General features: G+C 38.8%; 6 protein-coding genes across 6 annotated transcripts; 1 reads left to right on the plus strand and 5 right to left on the minus strand.

Moving 5' to 3' along the window:
* Positions 1–4,292: 4,292 nt before the first annotated feature.
* Positions 4,293–5,339, plus strand: LOC137946033 (4,5-DOPA dioxygenase extradiol-like). The gene is made up of 3 exons (XM_068792193.1): positions 4,293–4,523; positions 4,694–5,064; positions 5,147–5,339. The coding sequence occupies exons 1-3, from the start codon at positions 4,299–4,301 to the stop codon at positions 5,337–5,339; spliced, it is 789 nt and encodes a 262-aa protein (XP_068648294.1). The 5' UTR covers positions 4,293–4,298.
* Positions 5,340–8,033: 2,694 nt separating this feature from the next.
* LOC137946648 (putative invertase inhibitor) lies at positions 8,034–8,594 on the minus strand. Its single transcript, XM_068792975.1, has one exon. It carries the CDS (start codon positions 8,592–8,594, stop codon positions 8,034–8,036), a length of 561 nt encoding a protein of 186 aa, XP_068649076.1.
* Positions 8,595–9,121: 527 nt separating this feature from the next.
* On the minus strand, positions 9,122–10,229 carry LOC137946031 (extradiol ring-cleavage dioxygenase-like). Its single transcript, XM_068792190.1, has 3 exons — positions 10,005–10,229; positions 9,395–9,765; positions 9,122–9,314 (listed from the first exon to the last, which is right to left on the minus strand). Exons 1-3 carry the CDS (start codon positions 10,227–10,229, stop codon positions 9,122–9,124), a joined length of 789 nt encoding a protein of 262 aa, XP_068648291.1.
* Positions 10,230–14,082: 3,853 nt separating this feature from the next.
* On the minus strand, positions 14,083–14,795 carry LOC137946649 (uncharacterized). Its single transcript, XM_068792976.1, has 2 exons — positions 14,672–14,795; positions 14,083–14,408 (listed from the first exon to the last, which is right to left on the minus strand). Exons 1-2 carry the CDS (start codon positions 14,793–14,795, stop codon positions 14,083–14,085), a joined length of 450 nt encoding a protein of 149 aa, XP_068649077.1.
* Positions 14,796–18,765: 3,970 nt separating this feature from the next.
* LOC137946650 (putative invertase inhibitor) lies at positions 18,766–19,326 on the minus strand. Its single transcript, XM_068792977.1, has one exon. It carries the CDS (start codon positions 19,324–19,326, stop codon positions 18,766–18,768), a length of 561 nt encoding a protein of 186 aa, XP_068649078.1.
* Positions 19,327–19,853: 527 nt separating this feature from the next.
* Positions 19,854–20,961, minus strand: LOC137946994 (extradiol ring-cleavage dioxygenase-like). The gene is made up of 3 exons (XM_068793288.1): positions 20,737–20,961; positions 20,127–20,497; positions 19,854–20,046 (listed from the first exon to the last, which is right to left on the minus strand). Exons 1-3 carry the CDS (start codon positions 20,959–20,961, stop codon positions 19,854–19,856), a joined length of 789 nt encoding a protein of 262 aa, XP_068649389.1.
* Positions 20,962–21,357: the final 396 nt, after the last annotated feature.

The following is a 21,357-nucleotide window of genomic DNA, read 5'->3' on the forward strand; positions in this document are numbered from 1 at the left end:
GATTGATCATACTATAAATTACTCTAATTTCACAGAGTATTTGCGTTATGCTGTAACCTCAAAAAAATATAGTGTCATCGATTTCAAAAGAAACCCTATACAAAACGAAGAAAGAAAAAGGAAATTACACGAATGCCCTTAAACAAGGGTTTAAGATACAAATGCCCTATTACATACACATATTTACATTAACACCCCCCCTCAAACTTTTGATGGGGGCAAGTAACATAAGTTTGCTGATGAGATGATGAAAACGAGAAGTTATATGCGATTTGGTGAAGACATCAGCAAGTTGAGATGTGGAGGAAACATGGGGCAAGGTGAGAGGGCCTTGTAAGTAGTGATGTCTGACAAAGTGACAATTGATCTCAATATGCTTCATATGCTCATGAAAAGTAGAATTCTTGGCAATCTGAATGACACTTTGATTATCAAAAAACATGGGAGTAGCAGATGGTTGAGGGAGGCCAAGTTCTTCAAGTAATCAATGAAACCAAATTAACTCAACAGCAGTGGTGGCCAAAGCCTGATATTCTACCTTGGCACAAGAGCGAGAGACAACTGATTGTTTCTTACTCTTCCAAGCTACCAAAGAATTACCAAGGAAGATACAATACCCAGTAGTAGATTTGCGATTGGTTAGATCACCAACCCAGTCAGCATCAGAATAACCAGTGATAACCAAATTAGAGGTGGAAGACAAAAGTAAACCATGATGCAAAATGCCACGAAAGTAACGTAAGATACGGAGAACGGCTGTCCAATAGGTGATACGAAGAGCGAAGCAAACTGACTAACCACATGAACAACATATCATCAACATGTAAGCACCTAACCAATATAACCCGAAAAGACGAGTCGATTAAGGTGCGGAAAGCCAAGTCTTAACACAAACCATAAACACTAACACCCACCCCACCAAATGCAAATGCAAAATCCCCGCGCCAAACATGTGAATGCGCGGGGATTCGAATGCGGGACGTGGGACAAACCTGCTCTGATACCATGTAATATCAGATAATAATTTACCATCTGTAGAGCTAAGGCGATGATTGAGTTCAATAGGAGAGTCCATAATTCAATCATCTGACAATCCTGCTCGACTGATCACATTGGAAGTGTATTTCGTTTGAGACAAAATATAACCTTCAGGAGAATAGGCAACTTCAACACCCAAAAAATACCGTAAGTACCCAAGATCCTTCATTTCAAACATAGAATGAAGTTGTTGTTTAAGGTCTGCAATTCCATTTTCATCATTACCAGTCACAATCATATCATCAACATAAAGAAGAACCACAATATGCCCCACAACAGTTTTGCGAATGAACATGGCAGAATCATAATTTGAAGCAACAAATCCAAGACGAATTAAAGCGGAACTAAACTTCTCAAACCAAGCTCGAGGAGCTTGTTTGAGACCATATAAAGCCCGTCGAAGACTACAAACATGACTAGGAATATGAGGAAGGCCTGGTGGTGGCCGCATATATACCTCCTCGGCCAAATCACCATTTAAAAATACATTCTTAACATCCATTTGATGAAGATGCCATTTTTGAACAGCTGCAATAGAAATCAAGGTGTGAATTGTCTTCATTTGAGCAACATGAGCAAAAGTCTTATCATAATCAAGGCTTTCAATTTGTGAGAATCCTTTAGCAACTAACCTAGCTTTGTATTGCTCAAGTGTACCATCAAATTGAATTTTGACTTTGAAAATCCATTTACAACCAATAGCATGTTTACCTGGAGGAAGTGGAACTAACTCCCAAGTACCAGTTTGGTGCAGGGCGGTAAGCTCATCATTAATGGCTTGTCGCCAATTTGCATCGGATGCAGCTTCCTTGTATGACTTAGGCTCAACAAAAGAATGAATCTTAGACAAAAAAAGTCAAATAGGTGGAAGAAAGCAAATATGAAAATGAACTATACCTATGAGGGGGACGACAAACACGAGTGGAAGTGCGAGGGGTGGCAAGATTCGGATCACAAGAGTCCAGAGAGTCGAGTGGGAGAGGCGCCATAGGAGAAGGTAAGTCAGTATCTGCAGGTGACTGTTGCAAAGGCATGTGAGAGGAAACCTCTGGATGCAGTGGTGAATCAGTGGACAGATGGTGAATGATTGACTGGTCATCATGGGGCTCATTAGACACAAATGGATCAATGCGTAACAATTCTATATCATGCAAAACAGGAGTAGACAAGGGAATGCGGAAGTAACAGAACTGTTCCAAAACCTTAACATTTCGATAAACAAAAATTCTACTAGACTCAGGATGATAACATTGATATCATTTTTTACTAAAACCATAACCAAGAAACACACATAATCCAGATTTTGCAAACAATTTAGTGTGACAGGAAGGGGGTAATAAAACAAAAAATGCATAACCAAAGACACGCAAATGCTCATAGGTAGGACGAACACCATACAACCATTCAAAAGGTGAGATATTTCCAGAAACAAAAGAAGGAATACGATTAATCAAATAAGTGGTAGTATGAAGGGCTTCCCCCCAAAATTCACAAGGGACAGAGGCATGGAGGAGTAAAGAGCGAGCGATTTCAATAAGATGACGATGTTTGCGTTCTACAACACCATTCTGTTGACGTGTATAAGGACAAGACAACAGATGAATAGTGCCCCCAGACTTAAGAAAATCATTCAATAAAGATGACATATATTCACCACCCGAATCAGAGCGGAAATTTTTTATGTGAGTGAAAAAATGGGTTCTCACCATAGTACAAAATTGAACATAAATAGAGTAGAAGTCTGATTTTCAATGCATAAGAAATACCCAAGAGAAATGAGTAAAATCATCGACAATCAATGCATAATAGCGAGCCCAACCTTTAGTGGATACATGTGCAGGTCCCCAAACATCAGATTGAACAAGATCAAAGGGAGAAGAAGTAACAAAGTGACTTAATGTAAAAGGTAAATGACATTGCTTGCCAAGGTTACAACCAACACAGTCACGAAGAGGGGAAGATTTAATAATAGAATGTAACATATTGTGTATGATCTTAAACTGTAAACGAGAAGCAGAAACATGTCGCAAACGAGAATGCCATACGTAAAAAGAATTATTTATAGAAAGTAAATCATGCAACATGGATAGAACTGAAAAACTAGATGTCTGCAAGGGTACTGGCAAATTCAAGTCATCAACCAAGTAAAAACCACCTTCTCTATGACCTATCCCAATCTGCCTCCCGGACTTGCAATTTTGGGTATTTGTATCTTGTGCATTGAAGAAGTTTGAATCTTGGTGGGGGTATTTTGATGTAGTAACATGTTAAGGTTTTTTACTAATTACCTAAGGTTGGTTAGGTTAAATGTTATAAAAACTAGTCAGATCAAGAAATATAATTTACTTAATTAAGCTTATCTTATGCTCTAGTCATTAGATTAATCAAGTCCCAACTGTTTAGAATAATATTATATATATGTATGTGAATTGATGGCTGGAACTTAAGTGATTCCTTGAGTAAACATGATGAGGAAAATTGATGTCTGCATTGAATAACCGACGACATGAGCCACTCTTGACCAATAATGAAGCAAGTGAACACCCTAAGGATCTGTTTGGAACCTCTAGAAAAGAAAAGAAAATGAGAATTTGACTATTATTATTAAAAAAAATAGTCAGTAAAAACGAGATCAGGATCAAATTCTCCTTTTCTCTTGCTTCTCTATGGACATGTATATAATGTTAAGTAATAGTCCCACAAAGATTAGTGAATAGAAAGATCTTGAATTTATTAATTAGAAGAAAAGGTTTCCTAAGTTGGCTAATCATGACCTTTGGACCCAACTTCAAATGGTGTAAGAGTAGGTACTCATATGTGGGAAGTTGGCTAATCATTTTGGGATAGGCTTTAGACCCAACTTCACATATAAGAGAGGAAGAATTGCATTGTATATCAGTCAAAGCTGTAACTCTTCTTTTGTATAGTTCTAGAAGATTACAGGGATGTAACGTGTAGCCCTGATATATATAAATTGATACTTGATACATGCCGGTGGTTTAGTAATTGATCCTATCATTTGTTTAAGAAAGTAACGTGCATTTCACTTGTCTGATCATGCTTGATTGAGGCTATCTTATGTTCTAAGGGAGACCATCGCATATGAGCTGTCGTGACTGGAATTAATCAAGCCACTACTCTGTAGATTAATATTATAAAATGCCAAGTTAAGATGGGAATTTATTTAAAGACAACAAGTCGGTTTGCCATTGACATCTATATAAGCAAATTCTCGTTCCTATCCCCCTCTTCAAAAGACCATGGACACCTTCTTCATCGGTCACGGAGCCCCAACTGTGGCCATCGACGATTCGCTGCCGATCAGGCCTTTCTTGCAGTCATGGCAGGAGAAAATATTGACGACGAAGCCCCGAGGTATTCTCATCATCTCCGCCCACTGGGAAACGCTGGAACCCACGGTCACCGTCGTTGATCGCAATGATACTATCAACGTTTTCCAGGCGTTTCCTCAGCCCATGCCTCAGGTTTGTTTCTATTCGTAAACCTCTCTTTGTTCGTTATCTTCGAATGATTTGGATAGTTTCTGTTGTTATATTCATTATCGACAGTGATAAAAGAATCATTTTCTTCCACACCAAGTTGTCGTTTACGACTGACAAAAATCAAACATGACGAGTATCCGTCTCCATTGCAGCTCCGGTATCCAGCGCCGGGTTCCCCTGAACTGGCGAAGCAAGTGAAGGAATTGTTGATCAAGGGAGGATTCGAGAAGGTGCAGGAAGAGAAGTGCCGGGGGCTCGACCACGGTGCATGGGTCCCCTTAATCCTCATGTACCCAGATGCCGACGTTCCCGTCGTCGAGCTCTCTATCCAAACTCACAGGGACGGAACCCATCACTACAACATGGGCAAGGCCCTGGCTCCCCTCCGGGACCAAGGGGTCCTCATCATCGGCTCCGGCAATGCCACCCATAATCTTCAGGCGCTCGGTTCTGATAACGAACCCGTCTATCCTTGGGCTCTCGCCTTCGATACATGGCTGGAGGAAGCGCTGGTGGATGGACGGTAACTGCTCGATACACTCTTGAAGTACGTATAGTTGGAATTTATTTCTTTTCTTTTTACTGATCTATATCCTGTGCTGCAGACACGAGGATGTGAATCACTACGAGGCCAAGGCGCCGTCCCCGAGGATGGCGCATCCGACGCCGGAGCATATCTTACCGTTACATGTGGCGCTGGGGGCTGTCGGCGAGAAGGCCAAGGTGGAACTCCTCCACCATAGCTGGTCTCTGGCGTCTCTCTCTTATGCCTCCTACCGTTTCACAGCGGCTCAATGATGTTTCAAGTCATCTATCATGGTCTATCTGATGGAAAAATCCCTCCCATGTGTCATGTGAAATGCGTTCATTAAAAGAAATAAGAAGGAAAATAAAGGCATGGATGTTCAAATATTGTTTATTTCTTCTTCTATTACTCTTATGTATGTAACCTACTACATATATATATATATATATATATATATATATATATATATATATATATATAGCTTATGCGTTTACAATTTGAAAATGAAGGTTTTGATATGACAAAGATAAATCCCTAAAATTTGTCAAGAGGGCTCAGTATACAAAAAAATAATATACGAATTTGACTATTATTATTCCGAAAAATAGGTAATGAAAAGAAGAATTTGATCATTATTTCGTTTTCAATAACTATTTTTGGGAATAGTAATGGTCAAATTCTTTTTTTTCTTCTAGGGGTTCCAAACAGACCGTTCAAGAGGGGTAGGAAAAAGAAAATCTTGGCCGGTTAGGAGTTGTGGGAGTGTGTATGAATATATTAATATATTAATATTTAATATATTAAATCCATGTGTCTTGGTAATTTATTGATGGAAGAATCAGGCTGAATTCATCAAACCCAGCCTACAAATTGAACATAATTGCTTTTCATAATTGTAAAACATAAATGAAATGGTCAAATCCTAACAATTTTCCAAATTTTATTTCCCTAGATTTCCTTTTTAATATATATTTATATATTTGAAATATTATATTTTAAATTAGATTATATAACCAAAAACTAACCTTGCGTAAGTAGATTATGAATGTCTCTCCATGGATGCAATTGTGATTCATAACCGTATCGTCTTCCCAGGTAAGTAGTACGTGTCGGTTCAGTCATAAGTCCTACCCTTTATCAATGTTACTAATTTACATATCCATGTGTCCATTAGGCCTAATATGTGACTCGTACCATATTCTTTTCCAAAATTATTATTTCCCTAGTTATCATTTTTAATTTCTTTGAATATTTTTATCTTTTAGAGTTCTTTAATGTACCATTGAAAGTAAACACCGTTTAAGGAAAAATAGTGTACGTAAAGGAGAAGCTCATAATTAAAGATTTTTTTTTTAAATTAAATTAATTTAATTTAATAGTACAATAAATATTTTGGCCCTCCATTGGGCATATAAGTCATTCTTATGTAAGTGTCTTGAAATTATTCCTACATAGAATTTATATATGCATAAGATAAGATTGGGCACAACTTGAACTGAGTAGAGATTGAGTCACTTGAGATATGGTTTGGCTTAAAATTGATTCTTGAAAAGGGTACGCAAACTTTGTTGGGTGGGGGAAGGGAGGAGGGAGGATGAAGGGAGAAGGGGAAAGTAGCAGTCATTGCTCAGTTTTCTAAATAAAAAAAAGATTTTGACAAATTGTAAATATATATATATATATATATATATATATATATATATATAGATATATATAAGGAGTTCTTTTTTCTTATTGTACTAAAAAATCAAGTTCATCATAATTTTTTTGTATAGTTAAAACTAATTGCCGCTATGCAATTGAGAAGATATCTCTTCTTTCTTTCATTGAAAAGATGAAGGGTCATTTTGCCTGTCTTTCTTATTGAGAAGTGGTTAGAGAATACCTTCCCTTCCTCAATTGAAAAAAGTTTATTTTTAGTTAGGTTTTCCAAGGAGGAGTTGTTGATTCCCTTGTTGATTTTGTTGATAACAAAACTTGATAGAGCTGACAATTATAAATTAAGTATTTCAAATACTATTCCTTGAAGAGACGTGCATGTCAAGGTCTAAAACATCAAAACGAATCAAGCTTCTTGAAATCCTCAAGCATCAAAACAAATGAAGCTTCTCAAAATCCTGAAGCATCAAAACGAATGAAGCTTCTCAAAATCCTCAAGCATCAAGCATCATTGAAAGTCAAATCTTGAAGAAGCAACCTTGAAAGATGAAGACAAAGTGAAGGCAAGAGTTTGAGTCTTACAGAGAAAAATTAAAAACCAGTCTATGGAAAAGAGAGGAAGTACTTGAGAAGCCTGAGGTCTTTGGTACTAAATGCCCACATAGGTCACTGCCCGTAATAACAATATAATCCACATATTCCACCATAAAAATGTTGCCTAGTGGAATTTCTGGTACACATTGAGTGATCACTTTCACACTTCTTGATCACAAGTTTTTTTAACTACAATGGTAAATTTATCGAATCAAGTTTGCGGTGATTTTTTCAACATACATATTGTTTTATTCAGCCGACATACTTTCTCCCTCTCAACCACATAACCAATTCTTATTGCTTAGAGAGTTGCTACACACCACGAAGAAGATTTAAAGCCCGACCACAATAGAAGCTCCAAAACCATTAACAAACATAAAAAAATATATAATAAAGTTGAAGTAGAGAAGTGAATCAACACCTTATAGTTTTAAAACTTAGTGGGATCATCAAAACATAACTCGTTCTTCCAAAGAGAGATGAATCACATCTGAGGGAGCTATCAAAGTCACTATGAACTAAGGACATGTAACCATGCAGGATAAGAGTTTGAACAGTAACAACTGTGAAATTTCTCTTCATTTCTTCCCAGTTATTTTATTATGTACTGCAACTTAATTGATCCAAACAACACAAAAAATAGGAGATGGCTGCGTCCAAGGAGATGGACAAAGCAATGGCACACCAAGAACGCAGAAGAAGAGATCAAATTATCAATGTTTCGAGTGTTTGGTAGCAAAACGGTGCAAGGCCTGAGCAATGGTGACGAGCTGACGGAGATTTCTGTTCTCATCAGCTAACAGAGACCCATTTCCATTCTCAAACGCCTTCTCGCACTGTGCTGCCCCATCCAGTACCACCCCCAGCTTGGCTCCGTCGTACTTTTTCGCGGCACAGGCTTGGACGCTTTCCTGCAAAGAGGAAACGGCAGAGGTGTAGGCGTTGAGGCAGGTATTCAACTGGTCCTTGGTCAAGTCTTCGCAAGCTACAGAGTTCATCTTCTTGATGAGACCACTTGTTCTTGAAGCATTCTGCAGAGCCAAATCGGTGGTGATCTTCAATAGTCCAGCGATCTCTGTGGTGTAGCTCTCCGGAACGGTTTGGAGGGAAGTGACGCAGAAGTCGAGCTTGATAGCGGGGTTGAACCGGGTGGCTCTCTGACAGATTTTGTTGATGTAGGAGATGCCATGGGCATTTGCAACGTGAGGAGTTTGGACGGAGACGAAGACAAGGCAGAGGAGAGGCAGCACAGAAACGAGAGACTTGGCTGCCATTTTATTTTTAAATTTTCTTTCTGGGTTCTGATGGGATCTGATCATTGTAACTTGTCTATTTATATAGTGCTTCCTGCCGAGAAACAAAAAAACAGAAATCGGCTATGTTTGGAAAGGTTGAAGAACGGAGAACCTTTGGACTCAGCTGGACGTTAGGAGAAAATGACGGTCTAAAATGTTTCATAGCTGAGAATTGACGTTTGTTCTATTTTTGTTATTGATCCGCCGAAACCACAAGAAAACATAAGAGTAGTTACTGCAAGTTATAAGACATTCTAATGGCGGCATGTCCTGTTCCTTAAGTTTTTAATTAAAGCCATGTGATCATTTTTGTTTGTTAAATACAGCAACCACGGAAAAGCCAAAATTGGAATGAGAACGTTGAGAACCAGAAGCAATAAGTATTTCAAAAATAGTGTTGATGAGGCTAATGGCTTTATTAGAACATAACCTATCCAATACACACGGAGGAGCAAAGAATTACAATGGAAAAGCAAATTGACAAATGAAAGAGGAGTTTAAAAGCATCATTGAGCCGCTGCGAAACGGTAGGAGGCATAAGAGAGAGAAGCCAGAGACCAGCTATGGTGGATGAGTTCCGCCTTCGCCTTCACGCCAGCAGCCCCCAACGCGACATGCAACGGGTAGAAGTGCTCCGGCGATGGATGCGCCATATTCGGGAACGGCGCCTTCACGTTGTAGTGGTTCACGTCGGCGTGTCTGAAAGCAAAGAATGGATCAGTCTTAAAGAAACAAATTCAACCGTTGCGAGTACGGAGTGACGTGAGTTGAGCTGTTACCGTCCATCGAGGAGTGCTTCCTTGAGCCATGTATCGAAGGCGAGAGCCCAAGGAAAGACGGGTTCGTTATCAGAACCAAGCACCTGAAGATTATGGGTGGCATTTCCGGAGCCGATGATGAGGACCCCTTGGTCCCGTAGGGGAGCCAGGGCTTTGCCCATGTTGTAGTGATGGGTTCCGTCCTTGTCGGTTTGGATAGAGAGCTCGACGACGGGAACGTCGGCATTTGGGTACATGAGAATTAAGGGGACCCATGCGCCGTGGTCGAGCCCCCGGCACTTCTCTTCCTTCACCTGCTCGAATCCTCCCTTGATCAGCAATTCCTTCACTTGCTTTGCCAGTTCAGGGGAACCCGGCGCTGGATAACGAAGCTGCAGTGCAGACGGAAACTCGTCATGTTGATTTTTATTAGTGGTAAATGACAACTTGCAGTGGAAGAAAATGACACAGAAACTATCCAAATCAGTTCAAAATAACGAGAGACATGTAGAATACAGCCTTCAATTTCGGACAGTTAAACCCCTTCCTCGAAAACGGCTCTAAATTTTCAAAAAGAATTGGAAAGATAAGCGAAAGAAAGAAGGAGAGCAACGGAGTTCAAAAGCCAAACCTGAGGCATGGGTTCAGGAAACATCTGGAAGACGTTGATGGTATCGTTTCGATCAACAACGGTGACGGTGGGTTCAGCCGTTTCCCAGTGAGCGGAGATGATGAGAATACCTCTGGGCTTCGTCGCCAAGATATTCTCCTGCCATTGCTGCAAGAAAGGCCTGACCGGCAGCGAAGCGTCGATGGCCACAGTTGGGGCTCCGTGACCGATGAAGAAGGTGTCCATGGTGCTTGAGTCTTTGCAGGGAGACCAAGAAAGAGGATTTGCTTATATAGATATCAATGGAGATTGAAGACGTACATCCCCAATCGACTTGTTCTCTTTGACCATCTTTTCTTTTGCCTGTTTACTTGAGTCCGTTGGTCAAGCCTGGTTTGCGCCGCCGGTCAAAGAGTGGTCTCCAAGGGTGGGCGTGTTTGCTTGAGCCCATCTCCTTCTCCCGGCGGTGATAGATTATTATATTAAAGGAAAAGTCTGAAGGTATTTGATACTTAATAAAAAATTTATATGCCCACACCTTACTAGGGCTGGCTTTGAATCGAGCGGGAGTTCGTTTAGGTGTCGGTTCAGTTTGATTCGTTATCTATCGAGTTCGAACTCTGAAATCAGCTCGTTTACCTTAACGAGCCGAGCTCGACCGAAGCCAGGTTTGGTTCGTCGAATCGCGAGCCTTCCTGGGAAATTTTCTTTCTCCAATAACCAGCTTTGTCTTCGGCATCCCCTTAATTTGTTGTTAATGCAACGACTTCGGGCATGGTCAACTCCCACATTCTGACGGACAGTATGTACACGGCCTAAGAACAAATTCTTTGATGTATAACTGATCGATGATAAATAGCAATTTTTGGCATTATGCAAGCAAGTTACAACCTACAATCCACATTGAAGACGAGTTTTTGAAGAACTTTTCCAATGAAATGATCGCTAGAAAGATTTTTTTAGATATATTTAGTATGCTCAATTTAATGATTTTTTTCTTTTTTCGTTTTTTCCATTTTGTCCTTTCTTCCTTTTTTTCCTTCTCCTCCTTATTTTCTTTATTCTTTTTTTTCCCTTCTTCTCCCTTTTTTCTTATAGATAGAAGATAAAAAAGGCACAAAAATAGTTCTTATGAAAGAATTTGTAAATTTTGATGGGATAAACTCTTCTCCTTTTTTCCTTTTTTCCATTTCATCTCCTTCAATTTTTTTCCTATTTTTCTTACCTTTTTTCCTTATTCTCTTTTTTTTTTTTCGAATGGAGGAAAAGAGCAAAAAGTAACCAGAAACTCTGCCATAATCCTCATAGAGCTTGCAACTAGTGGGGAAATTTTGTTGTAACTTCTTCAAAATTTTCCAAAGTTTCTTTGGAGCTTGCAACAAGTAGGCACTTTGCCACAATGCCGTCACCCCTCCATGGACTGTCAAACATAAGTGCGATCAAACTTCTCTTCAATAGAGTAGATGATGAACAAAACCTCTTAGATTACCATGAAAAAGTGAAGAATGAGGAGAAAATAGAGAGAATTTGAGAAGAGGAGAAGAGAGAGGATGAGAGCAGTAAAAAAACTGAGTTTGTTGGTAGTCGTGCTCAACCCCTTCTATATTTAATCAACGGATTATCACAATTATAAAAATGCCCCTCATACTTAGACCACTTAACTCCTTGTATCTCTCATTCTGCAGGGGGGTTAGTCCTCAATGAACTTGAATTGAAGTGAAATGAATTGATTCAACTTCAACTCATGTTTGGATGTTAGGGGGGGTTAGTGCACATGACTCAGGACATGATCTTCATGCGCATTACACAGTTCATGTCCTGGTGTCGTTAGGGGGCGCCAAATATCATGTCATGTACATGAACATACATGACTCAGGAGTTCATGTCCCAAGAGTAAACGGCGGAAAGTGCTTTCCGCCCGATTTTGAGAATCATCTACATGATTCTCGCGCGGGGCTGTCTCTTGGAGCTCTCTCTGCCGCACACCCTCTCTGCCATTGCATTCCCGCAGCCCTCTCTCATTCTCTGCTCCCTCTCTCGTCTCCATTCCCGCAGCCCTCTCTCGTCTCCGCAACCCTATCTCGTCTCCATTCCTGCAGCCCTCTCTCATTCTCTGCTCCCTCTCTCATTCCCACAGAGCACGGGAGGTCGAGCATCTGTTGCAGAGCTTCTCGGCCTCCCTCTCTTCTCCCTCTAGGCGTACTGTCGGAGCGCCGCCTCTGTCGGCATTGCCCACAGCCGTCGCCGGCCATCGCCTTTGCCTAGCCCGTCCCCGTCGCCCGCTGGCTCACTGCTGAGGAAGATGAAGATGTTTAATTTTTCCTAAGTTAGGAAAACTTAAACTATCTTCATAAAAATCATTAATTTATAATTTTAATTTATAAAATAATTATTTTTATTTTACAATTACTATATTAAAATAGAGATTTAATAGTCATAATTAAAATATTGTTAAAATAAATATTTGATAAATTATTTTGGTAAAATTATCCGATCGCTATAGTTAATTAAACCAATGGTTTTAAATTTTGTGATAATATATTATTAATTAATAATACATAAAATATATTATGTACAAATATATAGTGTGTTAAAGTTATGATTAGATCAATTTTTTCTCTTAAATTATTCATTTTTAGGTTAAAGTATATCATATGTTATTAATAAATTAATAACTTAACGTATTACTTTCGTTTTTTTATTTATAACGTTATTTATTTATTATTTGTAATTAATCATATACGTATTTCATTGGCTCATGTAATTACCATATTAATGCACAATAAAATATCTAATTCAATTAATAAATATATTAATATATTTAATTATACATTAAATAACTTATTCGTGTAGTAATAATGGTTGTTTTACCTAATTTGGGGTTTAAGGATTATGTTGTAATTAAGTGCACTATAAAGGTTTAGAGATTCTCTTATTTTTTATGTTTTTCTCAGTTTGGGGCACTAACACTGGAAACTGTTTTCCAATGCACATGAAGTCGTCAACACTAAGATGATCTTCATGTACATGACTGACATGATCTTCATGTTGGACATGAACTTGAACTTGGAAAATCTATTTGGGAGACTAACCCCCCCTTAGTGTAGACGAGTTCAAGTGGTTGGAAAACAGATTCCAGTGTTAGTGCCCCCAAATGAAAAATATGTTATAAAGAAGAGAATGAGTAACATTTTACAATATACTTAAATAGAACATACACCTAAACATATAATTAACCAAAATAAACGTGGTTACTACACTTATAAGTGATTTAACGTGTAGTATTAGAATATATTAATATCTTAATTAATGAAAAACTATATTATATTACTTAATGATTATATTTTATTATAAATTAAAACAATAATTACGTGTGACAAGAATAAATTATACAAAATTAATAAAAAAATTAAAAAATAACATAAGAGAATATAATAAATAAACCTAATGGTTTAATTAATTATAGAAATAGGATAATTAAACCAATTAATGATTACAGTTTATTATAAATTAATATACTAATTACGTGTGACTAGAATAAAATTTTTAAAATAAATAAAAAATTTAAAAATAACATAAATGAATATAATAAAAATAAATTATTTCATAATAACATAAGATATAGTTTAAAATTAAAACTCATTATTTTAATAAAAAATAAAAAATACCTAATAAATAAATAAATATATTAATTTATCAATGACATAATATATATTTTACATATTATTAATTAATAATATATTCACACAAAATGAAAATCTAATGGTTTAATTAATTGGATAATTAAAAAAATTAATTATTTTTACTTATTAATAATTAATAAATTATTAACACAAATTGTAAAACCATTTGTTTAATTAATTAAAGAAATTGGATAATTATACCAATTAATGATTACAGTTTATTATAAATTAATATACTAATTACGTGTGACTAGAGTAAATTGTAAACTCGTAAAAAAAAGAATAAAATAACAAAAACGAATATAATTAACGTAAATTATTTTTAACAACGAGTTCATGCGTTTAACATCATCAACTTACTAGTTTAGTACATACGAACGACAACATACATGTTTAAAAGCAATAAAGTACAACCACTAATAATCATTCCACATGCTAGTCGCTATGGCATCTCGAAATTGTGCAGCTCTAGTGGATTCTAATGCACGATGCCCCCGCATTGTTGTTGATAGGTTGCCTTCATCCCCAAAATCATCTCTATCTTCATCCGAATTTTCACCTACTAATCGAACCTCATCACCTCCTCCACCAACCTCATCATCTGAATCATCATTTTCCAATTCAAACATATCATTGTAATCCTCTTTACATATATAATTGTGTAGTATGGAACAAGCTATTACAATTTTCATCTCGATCTTATAAGAAAACGGAGGAGCGCTTTTCAACATTTGGAATCGAGCTTTTAAAGCATCAAAAGTTAGTTCAATAGTATTCCTCAAAGATGAGTGCCTTCAGATGAATAACTCTTTATCATTTCTAGGAAGGTTGTCTCCAAATTCTTGTAGATGATAACGAGTTCGTCGATATGGAGCCAAAAATCTTGGCATATTTGCATAACTAGCATCGACTAGATAATATTTACCTACAGTACAAAATATTTTCCACATAAGATAATTGAAGATAAAATAAAACAAAATTACTACATAAAAATATATTATTTACCTTCAGGTACACAGATTATATTTCGGCAAGTCAATGCGTCCTTCAATACACGGGAATTAGCTGCTGATCCCTCCCACCCAACAAGTACATAAGTGAATTGTATATCAATTGTACATGTTGCCATCACATTTTGTGAGAGAAAGCCCTATCTGTTCCAGAACCTTTGTTGTTCTTCAAGTAGGATGTTTGTTTTAATATGAGTTCCATCAATAGCCCCGATACAATCTTAACTATATCATTTCAATTAATACAAAATAACTCTAAATATTAATCTAAAATTGTTCATTAGATGCCAAGTGATGTTACCTTTAAATACGGATAAAACATTGGATTGTTTAAAATCTTCGAGTGAGTCCGTTTTGAAGGCCATTTGATGTAATCAGGCCGAAGTTTGATAATAGCATTCAACACCTTATTGAAATACCTACTTATAGTCCAGTTTGATCTATCAAACATCCCTATTGTGACACTATATGCTTGTCCTTGACCAACAGTTAGGAGAAAATATGCAAGTTGTTCTTCCACTGAGATGGTCTTTGTGGGTGATAAAAATCCTTTACTATAAAGTATCTCTGCCATTTTTTTAAACACAATTTGATTCATCCTGTAAACTTTTCAAAATTTACCAGGTGATTTCGCTAATGCCTTTTGAAAATAAATCGGACCACCAATCCCACGAGGATGTAGTGCACATCTATACCTATGGTTGAGATAGTATCTTCCGATAATGTCTATAAGACATGTGAATGCTATCAGTCTTACATTCCGGTTTTTGTCTTCCATGGAAACCTGCAAATACAATCACCACAACCACAATGACGACTTCAAAAATAATTCATGTTTCTTCCTAAATGTCATAAACACAAAAACATACCCTTATCATCAATCATAACCTATTTTCAATCACACCTATATAAAACCATCTCCAATCACACACCCACAATATTCATCCGCACAATAAGAACACAACAATCATGAAAACCCAAATCTTAACCATAATAACATTCATAATCTATCAATGATATGTCTTATAAAGTCAAAATAAAAAAAACATAATTAAACTTCAAAACAAGAGTCCCAAAATAGATAGTGAACTTAAAACTATTGACTACATTTCACCAGAAAAAAATCTAAGCAAACCGAGTCGCTCTTCCACTAGCAGCTTCGTAAACATGTCCTTCTTCATTGGTGTATCTAACAATAAAGAAGCGCGATACTTCATCTCTATTGACAGGTCTGGGATTTCTGTGAGGTCTTCATACCAATTCTCTCCGACGGTTTTATCATCTTTAGGTTTTATTACAGTTTCATGCAATAGGGTGGCAATTTCTTTCATTGTATCAACGAACACGATACTATCATCGATGGCCATTTGCGGTATCTTTCTACGATGACTTGAAGTTGACGGGTTAGCACTTGGAGACTGATCAGGTGCCGACTCATTTTCTGTAAAGAATGGCAAAGGAGTATCTCTACCTAAATCAACATCCTCGAGCATGTCCAAGCGTGAATTTTCTTCCTCATGCTGACACCATTGCACATGTCTTCGTCATTTTGATTTACTCTCCCCATGGCTATTGAGTTTCCCACTACCAAAGCCAATTTGTCATAAAGGGGGCAGCCTTGTTGTCTATATTTTTTAGGTTCTTTATGCTCCTACAAGGATAAAACACCATTTAGACGACTTGGAATAGAGTTCTAGTAATACGGAAAATATACAAAATGTTTTATAGTACATCATAATTTACTGATCTTGATATAATCTTGCCATACAGAATGACATACAGTAACTCGATGTGTGGTTGCATCCCAACCGAACCCACTAGTGTTGAGATAACTCGTTATTGCTTGGTAAGTTTTCTTCCATGATCTTGTTCAATTCTTGAGCTGCTCAACAGTTTTTTTATTAGCTACGTCTTCATTGAACCTATTGACACAGTCCAAATATATTTCATGCTTCCAAACCCCGTTGGGCATCCTTTTCCCCATATTGATTTGCTCAACCAGGAGATCGGGCATTTTGTTTTCATCATCGAAGGTCCAAATGTCATATGATCAAGGAGTTTGTTGTCTTCTTCCAGACATTTATAATCTAAATCCGAGATGGTCCTCAAGGAATTTTTTTTTATTAGAAAACCATTACCCGTCGTAGTAACTAGGATACACAGAAACACAACCAACAAATAACAAAATACCATGTGGTGGATATTTATAACACCAAAATCTCCTCACCACATGACAAGAGCATTCCATAACACTTCAAACATATTCAACAACATTCTAAAACATTTCAAAATTAATCGAACTAATTTCATTGCATATGACTAGAAAAATGCAAAAACAAACTCATCAAGTCCAAATTCACCGAACACCCCTTGTAGAGCCCCTTGTACAGTCACTACAAACCGTACACCGTCATTGATGGGGGTCGGGTTTCTTTGGGTAATGGACGCCCGTGTAGGCGACTAAGCCTTGTTTAAACTGGACTAAACCCCCTAATCCTAAACCCTAATCGAGAATCCTAACAAATTAAAATAAGCCCCAAAAGTCCCAAACCCTAAAACCCTAGACCCTAAACCCTAGACCTTAAAACCCTCAAAGCCCATAACCATAAACCCTAGACCTTAAAACCCCTAAAAGTCCCAAACCCTAAACCCCCTAAAAGCCCCAAACCATAAACCCTAGACCTTAAAACCCCTAAAAGTCCCAAACCCTAAACCCTAAGCACTTAAAACACTATCACCCCAAAAACTGAGAACCCTATTTTTTTTTAAAAAAAAGCATAAACACGAATTCCAGACCTAAAGACTAAACCCTAGACCTTAAAACCCTAAAATCCCCAAACCCCAACTCTAATCCCGAAATTAAACCCTATCAAGACGAATATGAACCTTTAATCCCACAATTAGGCCACAATCAAGATAAATTACATACAAAAATTAAAATTAAATCAAATACAACACTAAATTAGTTGAAAAAAATTAGGGTTTCGGCTTACCTTCTGAAATTGTGGGGAAACCACCACCGAATGGGGAAATCTAAACCCAATCGAAGAAATCGATGCCTAAATGTAAAAAATCAAAGAAAATCAAAGAAAATCGGGAGGGGGGGAGGAAAGAAGAGCGAGAACGAGAAGGGAGAGGGAGGCCGAGAGGGAAAAGAGAGAGGGAGACGAGAGAGGGAGGAGGACGAGTGAGGCTGAGAGAGAAACGAAGAGGAGATGCGTAGAAGAGAAGAAGAAGATGGGGCCAAAAAAATCGAGCGATGACGAAAGAAAATTGACAGCGAAAACGTGAGATGATGAGAGAAAGTAAAGGGAGCAGAGAGAGCGAAGACGAGAGGAAGAAGATGGGGCGAGAAAAATCATCGGGAGACGAAGGCCGAGGGAGAGGGAGAGGAGAATAGCAAATGACGATAATGTTTTCCTTTCGGGGGGGGGGGGGGGGGGGGGGGGGAGGGGGGGAAGAAGTGGGACACGTCACCCATGCAAATCCAAGCAAGGGTGAAGTCCATATCATCCCCACAAAGAGGGAAGTCCCCATGCATGGCTATAGATAAATTCATCCATGCAATTCTCGTATGCAGGTCCCAATATAACCTTCCAAAGCTAGTCAAGGATCTCCTACAAATCATGATCAATCTACCCATATCAATCAAGGAGATAAGTTATTTCAAATCACTCCAATCAATTACATGAAGGAATTCAAGATTCAAAATTAATGGGAGAAAAAATGAATGATTAAGCATTGATTTATATAATTTTGTCAACACGCCTAGATGACACCTAGTTGGAGGATGTCCTTGAGATGCAAAACCTATATAAACCCTTGTGATTCTTCTACATTTATATGAACAGAACTCGTTCTTCCAAAGAGAGATGAATCACATATGAGGGAGCAATCAAAGTCACTATGAATCAAAGACATGTAACCATTGCAGGATAAGAGTATGAACAGTAACAACAATGAAATTTCTCTTCATTTCTTCCGAATTATTTTATTATGAACTGCAGCTTAATTGATCCAGACAACAGAAAAAACATGAGATGGACAAAGCAATGGCACACCAAGAACGAAGAAGCAGAGATCAAATTATCAATGTTTCGAGTGTTTGGTAGCAAAACGGTGCAAGGCCTGAGCAATGGTGACGAGCTGACGGAGATTGCTGTTCTCATCAGCTAACAGAGACCCATTTCCATTCGCAAACGCCTTCTCGCACTGTGCTGCCCCATCCAGTACCACCCCCAGTTTGGCTCCGTCGTACTTTTTCGCGGCACAGGCTTGGGCGCTTTCCTGCAAAGAGGAAACGGCAGAGGTATAGGCGTTGAGGCAGGTATTCAACTGGTCCTTGGTCAAGTCTTCGCAAGCTACAGAGTTCATCTTCTTGATGAGACCACTTGTTCTTGAAGCATTCTGCAGAGCCAAATCGGTGGTGATCTTCAATAGTCCAGCGATCTCTGTGGTGTAGCTCTCCGGAACGGTTTGGAGGGAAGTGACGCAGAAGTCGAGCTTGATAGCGGGGTTGAACCGGGTGGCTCTCTGACAGATTTTGTTGATGTAGGAGATGCCATGGGCATTTGCAACGTGAGGAGTTTGGACGGAGACGAAGACAAGGCAGAGGAGAGGCAGCACAGAAACGAGAGACTTGGCTGCCATTTTATTTTTAAATTTTCTTTCTGGGTTCTGATGGGATCTGATCATTGTAACTTGTCTATTTATATAGTGCTTCCTGCCGAGAAACAAAAAAACAGAAATCGGCTATGTTTGGAAAGGTTGAAGAACGGAGAACCTTTGGACTCAGCTGGACGTTAGGAGAAAATGACGGTCTAAAATGTTTCATAGCTGAGAATTGACGTTTGTTCTATTTTTGTTATTGATCCGCCGAAACCACAAGAAAACATAAGAGTAGTTACTGCAAGTTATAAGACATTCTAATGGCGGCATGTCCTGTTCCTTAAGTTTTTAATTAAAGCCATGTGATCATTTTTGTTTGTTAAATACAGCAACCACGGAAAAGCCAAAATTGGAATGAGAACGTTGAGAACCAGAAGCAATAAGTATTTCAAAAATAGTGTTGATGAGGCTAATGGCTTTATTAGAACATAACCTATCCAATACACACGGAGGAGCAAAGAATTACAATGGAAAAGCAAATTGACAAATGAAAGAGGAGTTTAAAAGCATCATTGAGCCGCTGCGAAACGGTAGGAGGCATAAGAGAGAGAAGCCAGAGACCAGCTATGGTGGATGAGTTCCGCCTTCGCCTTCACGCCAGCAGCCCCCAACGCGACATGCAACGGGTAGAAGTGCTCCGGCGATGGATGCGCCATATTCGGGAACGGCGCCTTCACGTTGTAGTGGTTCACGTCGGCGTGTCTGAAAGCAAAGAATGGATCAGTCTTAAAGAAACAAATTCAACCGTTGCGAGTACGGAGTGACGTGAGTTGAGCTGTTACCGTCCATCGAGGAGTGCTTCCTTGAGCCATGTATCGAAGGCGAGAGCCCAAGGAAAGACGGGTTCGTTATCAGAACCAAGCACCTGAAGATTATGGGTGGCATTTCCGGAGCCGATGATGAGGACCCCTTGGTCCCGTAGGGGAGCCAGGGCTTTGCCCATGTTGTAGTGATGGGTTCCGTCCTTGTCGGTTTGGATAGAGAGCTCGACGACGGGAACGTCGGCATTTGGGTACATGAGAATTAAGGGGACCCATGCGCCGTGGTCGAGCCCCCGGCACTTCTCTTCCTTCACCTGCTCGAATCCTCCCTTGATCAGCAATTCCTTCACTTGCTTTGCCAGTTCAGGGGAACCCGGCGCTGGATAACGAAGCTGCAGTGCAGACGGAAACTCGTCATGTTGATTTTTATTAGTGGTAAATGACAACTTGCAGTGGAAGAAAATGACACAGAAACTATCCAAATCAGTTCAAAATAACGAGAGACATGTAGAATACAGCCTTCAATTTCGGACAGTTAAACCCCTTCCTCGAAAACGGCTCTAAATTTTCAAAAAGAATTGGAAAGATAAGCGAAAGAAAGAAGGAGAGCAACGGAGTTCAAAAGCCAAACCTGAGGCATGGGTTCAGGAAACATCTGGAAGACGTTGATGGTATCGTTTCGATCAACAACGGTGACGGTGGGTTCAGCCGTTTCCCAGTGAGCGGAGATGATGAGAATACCTCTGGGCTTCGTCGCCAAGATATTCTCCTGCCATTGCTGCAAGAAAGGCCTGACCGGCAGCGAAGCGTCGATGGCCACAGTTGGGGCTCCGTGACCGATGAAGAAGGTGTCCATGGTGCTTGAGTCTTTGCAGGGAGACCAAGAAAGAGGATTTGCTTATATAGATATCAATGGAGATTGAAGACGTACATCCCCAATCGACTTGTTCTCTTTGACCATCTTTTCTTTTGCCTGTTTACTTGAGTCCGTTGGTCAAGCCTGGTTTGCGCCGCCGGTCAAAGAGTGGTCTCCAAGGGTGGGCGTGTTTGCTTGAGCCCATCTCCTTCTCCCGGCGGTGATAGATTATTATATTAAAGGAAAAGTCTGAAGGTATTTGATACTTAATAAAAAATTTATATGCCCACACCTTACTAGGGCTGGCTTTGAATCGAGCGGGAGTTCGTTTAGGTGTCGGTTCAGTTTGATTCGTTATCTATCGAGTTCGAACTCTGAAATCAGCTCGTTTACCTT

Source organism: Aristolochia californica, unplaced genomic scaffold (genome assembly GCF_029961685.1).
Source record: "Aristolochia californica isolate CCGP_79_NKW_82.1479 unplaced genomic scaffold, dmAriCali1.0.hap1 SCAF_12, whole genome shotgun sequence".
NCBI classification, from domain to species: domain Eukaryota; kingdom Viridiplantae; phylum Streptophyta; class Magnoliopsida; order Piperales; family Aristolochiaceae; genus Aristolochia; species Aristolochia californica.

What these genes read in the sequence shown, in the direction of transcription:
- LOC137946033 (XM_068792193.1), top strand. Translation starts at nt 4,299, where the DNA reads ATGGACACCTTCTTCATCGGTCACGGAGCCCCAACTGTGGCCATCGAC. An exon ending in TTCCTCAGCCCATGCCTCAG is followed by an intron (nt 4,524 to 4,693) that starts GTTTGTTTCTAT and finishes TCTCCATTGCAG; the next exon opens with CTCCGGTATCCAGCGCCGGG. An exon ending in GAAGCGCTGGTGGATGGACG is followed by an intron (nt 5,065 to 5,146) that starts GTAACTGCTCGA and finishes CCTGTGCTGCAG; the next exon opens with ACACGAGGATGTGAATCACT.
- LOC137946648 (XM_068792975.1), bottom strand. Translation starts at nt 8,594, where the DNA reads ATGGCAGCCAAGTCTCTCGTTTCTGTGCTGCCTCTCCTCTGCCTTGTC.
- LOC137946031 (XM_068792190.1), bottom strand. Translation starts at nt 10,229, where the DNA reads ATGGACACCTTCTTCATCGGTCACGGAGCCCCAACTGTGGCCATCGAC. An exon ending in TTCCTGAACCCATGCCTCAG is followed by an intron (nt 9,766 to 10,004) that starts GTTTGGCTTTTG and finishes TCTGCACTGCAG; the next exon opens with CTTCGTTATCCAGCGCCGGG. An exon ending in GAAGCACTCCTCGATGGACG is followed by an intron (nt 9,315 to 9,394) that starts GTAACAGCTCAA and finishes CTTTGCTTTCAG; the next exon opens with ACACGCCGACGTGAACCACT.
- LOC137946649 (XM_068792976.1), bottom strand. Translation starts at nt 14,795, where the DNA reads ATGGCAACATGTACAATTGATATACAATTCACTTATGTACTTGTTGGG. An exon ending in TATAATCTGTGTACCTGAAG is followed by an intron (nt 14,409 to 14,671) that starts GTAAATAATATA and finishes ATGCTTTAAAAG; the next exon opens with CTCGATTCCAAATGTTGAAA.
- LOC137946650 (XM_068792977.1), bottom strand. Translation starts at nt 19,326, where the DNA reads ATGGCAGCCAAGTCTCTCGTTTCTGTGCTGCCTCTCCTCTGCCTTGTC.
- LOC137946994 (XM_068793288.1), bottom strand. Translation starts at nt 20,961, where the DNA reads ATGGACACCTTCTTCATCGGTCACGGAGCCCCAACTGTGGCCATCGAC. An exon ending in TTCCTGAACCCATGCCTCAG is followed by an intron (nt 20,498 to 20,736) that starts GTTTGGCTTTTG and finishes TCTGCACTGCAG; the next exon opens with CTTCGTTATCCAGCGCCGGG. An exon ending in GAAGCACTCCTCGATGGACG is followed by an intron (nt 20,047 to 20,126) that starts GTAACAGCTCAA and finishes CTTTGCTTTCAG; the next exon opens with ACACGCCGACGTGAACCACT.